This window comes from Salarias fasciatus, chromosome 23 (assembly GCF_902148845.1).
Source record: "Salarias fasciatus chromosome 23, fSalaFa1.1, whole genome shotgun sequence".
NCBI classification, from domain to species: domain Eukaryota; kingdom Metazoa; phylum Chordata; class Actinopteri; order Blenniiformes; family Blenniidae; genus Salarias; species Salarias fasciatus.
Window position 1 is genome coordinate 32264201 of NC_043766.1, and position 10117 is coordinate 32274317.

The following is a 10117-nucleotide window of genomic DNA, read 5'->3' on the forward strand; positions in this document are numbered from 1 at the left end:
GAGGCGGGATTTTCAGTGAAACAGAGCGTTTTCTCTTCCGGGTTTCAGAATTAGCCCCAGAAAATCTTTTATTTCACACAAAATGACTTTTCCTTTGTGCCAAAAATAAACTATTACCATGTTAATGCCATTTCTAGGGTTTGGACTAGCTATAAAAGCATGATACAGCCCCTTTAACTAAAAGGAACATGGAGTGTTTGAACTGTAGATTTTTCTTTTCATTTGCAGATAAAGTTGCAGGAGGTCTCATACAGTCCAAGCTCAGCATGTTTGCTGAAAGTTGAGATGCTGTTAATGACTCTTGTACTGCTTCTTCCCCTTATGAAGCCTTGTAGCCGCTCAGAGTGTGAGATCAGGTCCTGGGTCCACATATGGTAAATGGTAAATGTACTACACTTATATAGCGCTTTTACACTGCATTGACAGAGCCCAAAGTGCTTTACACTGCATTATCACATTCACCCATTCACACACACATTCACATTCACACACCAGTGGAGGTGACTGCCATGCAAGGCGCTCAGTCCATCCACTGGGGGTAATTTGGGGTTCAGTGTCTCACCCAAGGACACTTCGACATGCAGATAGGGGGAGACAGGAATCAAACTAGCAACATCCCGATTGCAAGACGACTGCTCTCCCCACTGAACCACAGCCGCCCCCTGAGACGTGCAAAGGGTTTAACAGGTACAAACACGCTCTGATCCAGAGATATGTTTTGGTGCATTTATTGCAGAGCAAAAAGACAGAACTATTAGAGCGCAGCAGAATGATCAGAGTGACATGAAAACCAGATAATTGAACTGTAAAAATTGGATGTGCAAGAATAAGATGCGGTCAACAAAAAATACGGCTATGCCCCACCTTGACTCTCCCTCTGTGCCATAGGTGAGCGCGCACCTTTATGCACAGCCATTTTCAGCAGAACAGAATAGCATTTATTTATCATTATACAAAAGCACAACGAAATTTGGAGAGCTTCTCCTTCAGTGTAAATGTAATAAGTTAAAAAGTATAAATAATACACACCCACTCCATGTAAAACCCCGCCTCTGCGACACACACACACACACACACACACACACACACACACACACACACACACACACACACACACACACACACACTTAAACAAACAGTGCACCTACACCTCATTCTGTCTCCTACAGGTGTCAAATCTATTCCAGCAGCAGATCCTTATTCTGAAGAGCTGGCAGAACTGTTGGCCCTAAAGCAGACACGTTTCGGATCCAGCATATGCTGGAAGAGACTTTCATCTTCAGGACTCCAGCTTGATCCTGCTTCTGAATTTCTACAGAGACAATTTCTTGGAGCAGAATTTTTACTGTTTTTTTTATTATTATTATTATTACATTTTGAAAGTGGTTCACAAGTTTAAAATGTATTCAGTCTCATGAATAAATGTATTCTTATTCACGTGCCTGCTGCTTTAATGAGTATTGTTTGAAATCGATTGCGCCGATGCCGCGCTCTCTGTCATCGTCGCTCGACTGCTCTGGGCTGTTGCCGTGCTGTAACCAGGAAGTAGCTGACACGAGTTTCAGATGTGCTGATCAGTGAGCGGGGAAAAACTCAGCCGAACCAAATCTAACAAAATGACTGAGACTTTGAACGGCTCGGAGGGCATTTCACTGCACGACTTCTCTGAGAAGATCTTGGAGCAGGTGGTGCATTTCCACGTCATGAAGCTGAGCGGGGGCTTCTTCTTGTGGGTCGGTTCCGCTCCGGTTCTGTCCAACCTGGCGGTGTCGATGAGCAGCAGATATGTGAGTACAGAAAATGCTGACTCTGAAGTCTGTTTACACCACCCAAAGTTACCCAAAGCTACCTCTCCTGGTGCTATGCTGTGAGATTTTCTTCTTGGAAGTGGGAAATTCTCTAACTATTTAAAAACGATGAAGATGCTCATCACAGCTTTCCTGTGGCTACCCTGAATTATGTGCTGCTCGTTTCAGGGGTATATTGTGTTATTGTTCTGCACATTTTCAGGCTATATTGTGTCATATTTCATTCAGGGTTCATTTCTGTTGTTATTTCGCTCATTTCCAAGGTATGTCGTGTTATATCTTGCATATTTCAAGCGTATATTGTAAGGAATATTGCTCTTCGGGGGAATATTGTTTGCATTTCCATATTTCAGTGGTGTACTGTATTATCTATTGCACATTCAGTGACATTGTATTCTATTTTGCACATTCAGGGATATATTTTTCCAATTTGTTGCACATATATATTTATATTTATATTTATATTTATATTTATATTTATATGTATATGTATATGTATATATGCTTCGGGCATTTCGGGGCTGTGTTGTGACCAGAGAGTTCGGGGTTCAACGTTCATGTTCACGGTGCAGTTACAGCCTTGTTCCTCAGGGAGGCAGTGCAGCGTTAGATGTGTGGCTGCAGTCAGGCTGGCAGGTCCCTTCACTTCACTGACTCAAGGGCAGTGAAGTGACTTAGTTACTTTACTGATTACTTGACTTTCGATGTAACTAAGTTAGACTACAAGTTACATTCAGCAACTGCCGACAACCCCACAGCTTCACCCCACAGCATCCACATAAAAGTGGCAGCTGTTTTGCCAATACTCACTGTACTGGAAGTTCACTGTTTGCAACAGTAACATCAACAATGTGTTTCCTGACTTTAAAAATTGTTACCTGATTTAAAAAGAAGTTCTATTTGAAGAGAAAAGTCTTGACTTCACAAATACTTTTTAGAAATGAAATATAAAATAAAGGCAGTGGTTTTTGACTTGAGGATTTTATTATTAACACTGTAATGGCAAAACTTAGCATTAATAATCTGCATTGTAAACATAGCCATTGTTTTTAACATTATTTTTAAACATCAACCCCATTGTTGACAGCATTAGAGCAGCAGGGGTATTATATGGTATTATATTTTGCAAATTGTAGGGTATATGATGTAAAGACTCACCAGATATTTCAAATGGAAAAATTCAGTCTAAAATAAGACTAGTTGGGCTTTCTAATTGCTTAGAGAATTGACAGAAGTGTCAATGGCACAGCTGTTTGATATTCAACCAACATTCAGCCTTTTGTTTTTGTCTGGTCTTCCTGTGAAGTGTCTTTAGTCACTCTGAAGGGACGACTACATGACACTTTATATCCTTTGCGTCACTCCTTACAACAAAGTCCTTTTTGTAGTTAATGCTCCGATCCTCTGGCAGGAAGGTGCTGTGCAGTGTGGGCTGGCCTCGCTGTATGTCATAATTAAATCAAGCATGCCGTGATTCACGGTATTCCCGCACACAGCAGTTAATGGGCCCCTAAAAGGCTTGACATCATCTGGCGGTAACCGCAAACCAGAAACAGCATCTTCAATTAGGCGCTGCTGGGAGGTGTGATAACATGTCAGGAATGAGTTGCCCACACTTTGGAAAGTAGCACCTCTGCTCATGCTAGGTTGTAAAATTACTATTAAGCAGTGATTTTATCAGAAATACTGAATGTACTTTGAATAAAAACTCTGGTTTCTATTCTGTCTCCAGGATTCGATGCCTTTGTCAACTTTGGTGTTGGGGGACCCATCTGATACCACTGCAAATTCTCTGGCCCAGAGATTAGGTAAAAAACTGCACAAGTTACACCAGCTATGTTAGTCACTGAAAATAAAGTACTTTTGAAGGTAGGTCTCTCTTACCTGTGTCTTTGGATGTTAGCTGGTGTTACATCAGTCAGGAGGAGAAAGATGCTCTATAATCTGGTGTTTTGCTGTTCATTAAAGAAACCAGAAAGAATTTCTCAATTACCGTAATTATAACGAGAAGAAGTAGGAAGAACATAGCTACAATAGTCTACCAACATGCCGAAAAGCCTTAGAATGGCAAACTAGCCTTCATTTGAAGTTTCTATTGCTAATGTCACTGACAGTAGGATGGATTTAATGTTGCTTTGAAATAAGGCTTTAAAAAGGTAAGAACCTTTGTGATATATGGCTTGGTTAATGCTAACTGTTAGCTCTGTGAACTGGACAGAGAGAGGCAGCAGCTCTGCAGCTTTTCAAATATTTTCGGTGAAACTTCATTAACTAACTCATTAATTTCATGATAGTAATCTGCTACTTATCTCCACCTGTCAAAAAATACAGCTATATTGTAACACCTATAGGTCCGTTCCCATAATAATGTTTCAAAGAGCAAAAGCAAAACTTCCTTGTATTCTGGGAGTCCCTTTATGTGACAGTGTGTGTGTTTTTTTTTAAATGCTCTGGCTCCCATTTCTGTACAAACGAAGGAAAATCCAACTTTTCTGTGAAGCTGCGACTGCACATGCGCACCTTAGCCATAGTAAATAGTTCTCCTGCACATGTGTCAGTGGGCGGACAATAACAAGAAGACTTCCAGTCCATGGGACTTACTAGTTTTATAGTTGAGAATCACCTGTAATAGCACTCCAGCTTCATTGTCTGTCCAAAAAAAAGGGGCAAAGTGTTCCCAAGACATATTCCCAGACCCAGATGACTTGGTTTAATGTGCATTGACCGCAGTGTGTGTTGCGTGAGCACAATGTGACGTGTTGTGTCCTGTTTTGCAGCAAAGAAGACGAAGAAACAAGTGTTTGTGAGCTACAGTCTGCCGGTGACGGACTCCAACCTCAGTCTGCTGGTGGAGAACCGGATCAAGAAGGAGCTGGAGCTTCATCCACAACACTTCTGAGCTCATCTGACCAACCCCTGTCCTTCCCAAATAAAAACCAGGACAGACACATTGTACACCCAGTGTTCTTTTATTGACGTAATAAATTAAGTGGTTTATTATCAAAACATGTCGGCCTATGGCTTTTTTTTTTGTACAAATGCATCATATTAAAAAAATAACACTTAGAAAACAGCATTAGTGGTTGAGTTTTTTTGTTTCTTTCTTTTTTTTTTATATCTCAGTGTGTTGAAAACATACAAACTATAACCATACAGTGTGTTCAAAATACTGTGTGCTAATATATGGGTTTAAAAAATGGAGGATGTTTGGTGGTTTGTCTATAAAAGGAAGGTCCGTACATTATGAATGGATGGCACATGTGTACATACCTCACAGCTGTATGCAGTCCTAAGGGATACTTAGATAGTAAAGTGTATAAAGGTACACTAAACACAACTAGGCCGGGTCTACCGGGCAGGCTACGCTGCTCTACGCTAATCGTCACAAAGTTTATGTCAAAAAACTGTCAAATATTGTGCTTTCTGGCTAGAGTTACACATCCTAGGAGCAGGATTACAACACTACCACAGTACAGAGGACAAGGAGTGAGAGTCTTTTGCTAATCAAGGAGGTATTTCAAGCAACAGAAGAAAAAAAATTGCCCTTGGCATTATGACAAAAAATAAATACTGCTTTTCTTTAATTACAATTGTGTATTCTCGTTTTTTTTGCTCAAGCAACAGAACCGTCGCCATAAGCCTTCAAAATGCAGAGTGGCGTCATGAGACGGAGCGCCGCGCTCCCGTCCGTTCAGCTCTCGGCGTTTCATTGAGCATCAGTCTCTGTGGGCTACACGTGCAGTCTGCCGAGGTCTCCGGCTGCTCGCCACTTCTGACAACCATCATAACGCTCGCAACAGCAGCCAGGCTCCTTTCGTTAAACCCTTAGATGCGTAGTTGTCCGAAAAAAAAAAAAAAAAAGGCCAGCTGACAGTCTAATGTTTTTCCATGAAAAATGTATATTTCATATCCCAGCTTTTTTTTTCAAAAAATATGTTCTCATGCCATTTTAAATTTTTACTGACTCATATACATTGTACAAAACTCCAGCTTTTTTTTTTTTTTTTTTTTTTTTTTTTTAATAACAACCCCTAAGGGGCCAAAAAAGAGCATCATTTATTTCCTGTGGAATTTCATGGACTCTTTTATTCTTATCAACTCTGTAAGGAATTTATAAATTCTTGTGTCTGCGTGACTTACTTCACACCTAAAATCTGATAAATGAGTATAATCTTTATCTTTAAAGTCCGAGTAAAGCAGAAATAAATTTGTGTTTTGAGTTTGTCATACTGCATAAACATGTGTCATTAACCATACCCCCCCCCCCCCCCCCCCGCCCCTGGGGACGAGGGCAACCCGCGAGGCGGGCCGCTCGGGTTTATTTAGCTAACGGCATCGTTGCCCTGCACACTGTGGCAGACCAGGGAAGATGCACGAGCGATGTGGAGGTGACATGCCTGGTTAGCTGACTGGCTGACTGGTTAGCTCGCTGCAAACTGTCGTACGAGATGCTATCCGAGACTTGAAAGCTAGCAGGAAAACCACCGATGCTAATACGCTAGATGTATTTATATCGCTTCAGCTAAGGGGCGGGTTTATGCCAATGAGGGCCCGTTACGTAACGCGGCCCTGATTTCTGACACGCCCATAAATCGTGAACACAGAAGCGCTGAAAAAAGTCTGTGAAGTCTACCTCCAAAATTAAACATAAATGTAGGAATGCCTTTTATATGTTGTAAAGAAACACATTTATGACCTATTTAAGGTGTTTAGAAGAAAATGGCTGATTTTGCTTTACTCGGACTTTAAACTTAGCATTGTGCATAAAATTAGCCAACTGAGCAGCTAAGATAAGCATGCATCTATGTATGAAAGCACGTTTTCATTTATCAGCTGATTACCCTGCACTGAAGTTAAACCCCGTTTACATGACAATGTTTTCAGGTGAAAACGCAAAACTTTAGTTGGGTTTAGGGTGTGTACAACAGCAGAGCTACTAAAAACACAACTTTTTGAAAGCGGCTCCAAAGGTAGAACTTTTTTTGAAAATGCTCCGACTCTGTTGCCTTGGAAAAATGGGAAAACAACATTTCTAAGAACACTGGGGCTCCGTCTCCATGTAGACTTTAAAAACGCCTGCTGCTGAGCATGCACACCAAATTACTCTTCTGCACATGTGCAGTAGATGGACAATAATCACAATGTTTTCCTCCAGAGTGTCATGACTCCCAATCCAGATTCTCCTGGACCTGGTAGTTTTAGAGGTGACCGTCACCGTAACAACAATCCATGTCTGGTTTCATTACAAAAACTAACAGTAGCACCCACTAGTGGCCTGACAAGACAATTACACTGTTTTCAGCATTTTGTGCCATTTCCGTGTGAACGGACACCATTTTCAAAAAGTTGCTGTGTTAACGCAAAGGTTTTCCAAACAAAAACACAGACATTATCGTGCAAACAGGGTCTTGGCTATGACCAGGCAGCTGACTTAACTTGCTAATATTCATGTATGTACTCTACCATTCTTAACTATTGTGAATATTATATATAGCTAGCAATCTATACACAATAGTGCATAGTGTGTGTGTGTGTGTGTATTTAAGAACAGTATGGCGATTATTGTTTGCTAACAAAATTAGCCTACTTCAAAATTAGCTAACACTACACTCAGCCACAGGAAAGGAGCGAACCGACCATCCAGGGAAATAAGAGGGAAATGTCTGGCTCGCCATTGGACGAGTGTCGGGTGCCATCACTTATGCATCTAAGGGTTAAATGGAAAAAAAATCAAGGTCTACACTGTCCTCCCCTCTGAGGGTAAAGTGCCACATTGGACTTCGAATAGAGAGACCACAGACGAAGAAGAAACAAACCGTTTGTGCCCTTTCATGCAATAAAAAGAGTGGTAGTGGTTTAGCCGGTCCCTGGATTTCCGATGTGTTGGCTGAAAAAAATCACTGAACACTTTGATTGTGTCTCTGACATTTAGTGCAAAACAACTCATAAAGAATCCGGTGAAATCCAGTTTCAAAAAGTCCAAACTACAAAGAGAAACCCCACGTCGCACACGTTATTCAAAGTTAGTCCACGTTTTGCCTCTTCTCTCGGCCACGTCCGTCTCAGACGGCAACGAGAAAATCACCAACACCACTGAAGAGATTATGAAACACACACCGACCTCAGATAATTGTTGTCTAGTACGGTAATTTTTTGGCAACTCCTGAATGAATCATCGTCACTACAAATTACACAGACTCACTATCACCACCTCGGACCGTTACAAGAGTTCATTGTTTTTCCCTTTGAAGGATTTTCCTCACATGTTTAATGACCGGTCAGTTCAGTCAGGACTCGCACCGACGCCACGGCCTTCACACCCCGTTGGCTATGGCGCAGTTTCCGATCACCTCCCCTCCGGTGGCGAGCGCGTAGGAGGCGGGCACCGCTGCCAGAGCGGTGGCCGCGGCCACTGTGGCGCCCCCGGTGGCCGTGAGGTGCAGCGGCGTGTCGTGGACGCGGGAGTAGTCCCTGTCAGTCTTGGCCAGCAGGAGGTGCTGCTCGCCCGGGTGGAGGAGGGTCCGGCGGGTGAAGGTCTCCCCGTCGGCGATGCTCTCGGGCAGCGGCTGGCCCCGCGGCTCGGGCAGCAGCAGCAGGCAGATGATGCACAGCAGCGTGCAGCAGGCGAAGATCACGTGGTGCAGGAAATAGCCCTTCTGGTTGTGGAGCTCCATGATGGGGGCGGTAAGCATGCCGAAGCCGGCGCTGGCCAGCACCAGGCCCAACCCCCCGCCTCTGGACAGACACACAGAACCCACAGGTGAAATTTTACCAGAAAGAGAACCCTCAATAAACACAGAAGTGTGAGATGTGTGCAACTAGTTCCCCTTCTCTTTAAAGTAACCTCGACCGGATTTCATGTCTTCAGCATGAAGCCGAGCTTCTTCTACAGTTAATATACATTATATATCAGGAACAATGTTTAAAGCATGTAACTCATCTGACTTTTCTTTTACTATTTTCTTTGTGTGTTTTAAATTCTTAGTTAAAATTTTCATTTTGGGAGAATAGTTACCAGAAACATTATGAATTCAGACAGATGCGTCTGACTTGAAAAACAGACTGAACCTCATGTTTCCTCCCATTCTGGACTAGGTTTATTCCGATTTATTTGTCTCCTCTGCACAGTGGTTAAAGCTACGTCAAAGCACATTAAAATGGAGCAGAGTTGCTGAATCCCATGAGGGGGAAACTCATGTGATTAACTCTTGACACACATTCACACACCAATTAAAATATTGGTGAAAAGATGGATCTCCTTTATCTTCCATGTCCTGTCCGTATTCCATATGCATGTACACACACACACACACATACACACACACACACCACACACCACACACACACACACACACGTGGAATATAGTCACAGCTCACCTTTTCTTATGCTTCAATCAACAAAATCCAAATTACTCATTTTGACTGAGTCGTGTATCTCATCAGCCAACAAAGAACATTAATACTATTATGAATGTGTGTGTGAGCTCAGGTATTTTCCCAGATGGCGTTCGGGCTCACCTGATGACAGTTGGAGTGATTTCGGCGCAGAAGAAGATGCTGAGGGTGCTGACGGCGTGAGAGGAGAACATGCCGATGATGGAGAACGCCACCGAGAACTTCCTGTTCAGCGTGTCTCTCAGAACTGGTCAGACAATAGGGTTCATAAAAAACAAAAACAGAGAGATATGTTAAAGTGGCTCTTAAAGAGCTAGATCAGGCGTCTGCTACCTAAAACTGTTGTAATCCATGTAAAATGATGATATGACAAGCAATCAGTGTTTCAACCTCAGAAGATTAAAACGACCGGATATAGTCTAAAACAATTGACAATTTGAACCCATAGAGGGCAGCATTTCTCTCTGAATACTGAAAGATTTGAGCTGCACCTTCTTCCTTTTAGAGGATGATGCTACATAATGTCAGTCTCATGTCAACTGTCCCCTCAGAAATATGTTTAAACATGTCCAACGCTTAATTTTCCAGCTATGCAACCTGGTTTTATAATCACTGCTCAGGCCGTACCTATGTCGTGGCGAAGGCTGTACTTTCCAATCACTGTATTCCAGCAGAGAGCGGCGGAGAGAAGAAAGAGACAAACAGGTCAGCACAAAAAGCAGCAGTGCTGAACAATTACAAAAAATACTGCAGAAGTAGGCCTAGAAGGGTTTTCTCTCATCCAGGAGCAGCTCGACGTCTAAAGCCTGCAGAACGTCGCTCCTCCAGGACTGTGCTCATGTTAGGTACACTTTCTTTTCCACAGATAATGTACTGCAGCAAACTGCATCACATTATGGAGCAGACAGGGGCAA

At 42.5% G+C, this 10117-nt stretch overlaps 2 protein-coding genes and 1 pseudogene across 2 annotated transcripts; 2 read left to right on the top strand and 1 right to left on the bottom strand.

The window, feature by feature from the left end:
• Nucleotides 1-1522: 1522 nt before the first annotated feature.
• Nucleotides 1523-4809, top strand: LOC115381214 (proteasome assembly chaperone 4-like). The gene is made up of 3 exons (XM_030082486.1): nt 1523-1787; nt 3541-3616; nt 4586-4809. Exons 1-3 carry the CDS (start codon nt 1617-1619, stop codon nt 4705-4707), a joined length of 369 nt encoding a protein of 122 aa, XP_029938346.1. The 5' UTR covers nt 1523-1616; the 3' UTR covers nt 4708-4809.
• A 2676-nt stretch (nt 4810-7485) lies between these two features.
• Nucleotides 7486-9868, bottom strand: LOC115381213 (solute carrier family 22 member 23-like). The gene is made up of 3 exons (XM_030082485.1): nt 9831-9868; nt 9327-9450; nt 7486-8543 (listed from the first exon to the last, which is right to left on the bottom strand). Exons 2-3 carry the CDS (start codon nt 9395-9397, stop codon nt 8123-8125), a joined length of 492 nt encoding a protein of 163 aa, XP_029938345.1. The 5' UTR covers nt 9398-9450; nt 9831-9868; the 3' UTR covers nt 7486-8122.
• Nucleotides 9869-10041: 173 nt separating this feature from the next.
• Nucleotides 10042-10117, top strand: part of LOC115381290 (exocyst complex component 2-like) — a 13617-nt pseudogene continuing 13541 nt past the window's right edge.

Coding starts and splice junctions, on each gene's coding strand:
- LOC115381214 (XM_030082486.1), top strand. CDS start 1,617: ATGACTGAGACTTTGAACGGCTCGGAGGGCATTTCACTGCACGACTTC. Junction 1,788..3,540: donor TGTCGATGAGCAGCAGATAT/GTGAGTACAGAA, acceptor TTCTGTCTCCAG/GATTCGATGCCTTTGTCAAC. Junction 3,617..4,585: donor TTCTCTGGCCCAGAGATTAG/GTAAAAAACTGC, acceptor CCTGTTTTGCAG/CAAAGAAGACGAAGAAACAA.
- LOC115381213 (XM_030082485.1), bottom strand. CDS start 9,397: ATGTTCTCCTCTCACGCCGTCAGCACCCTCAGCATCTTCTTCTGCGCC. Junction 8,544..9,326: donor ATCACTCCAACTGTCATCAG/GTGAGCCCGAAC, acceptor GTGTCTGTCCAG/AGGCGGGGGGTTGGGCCTGG.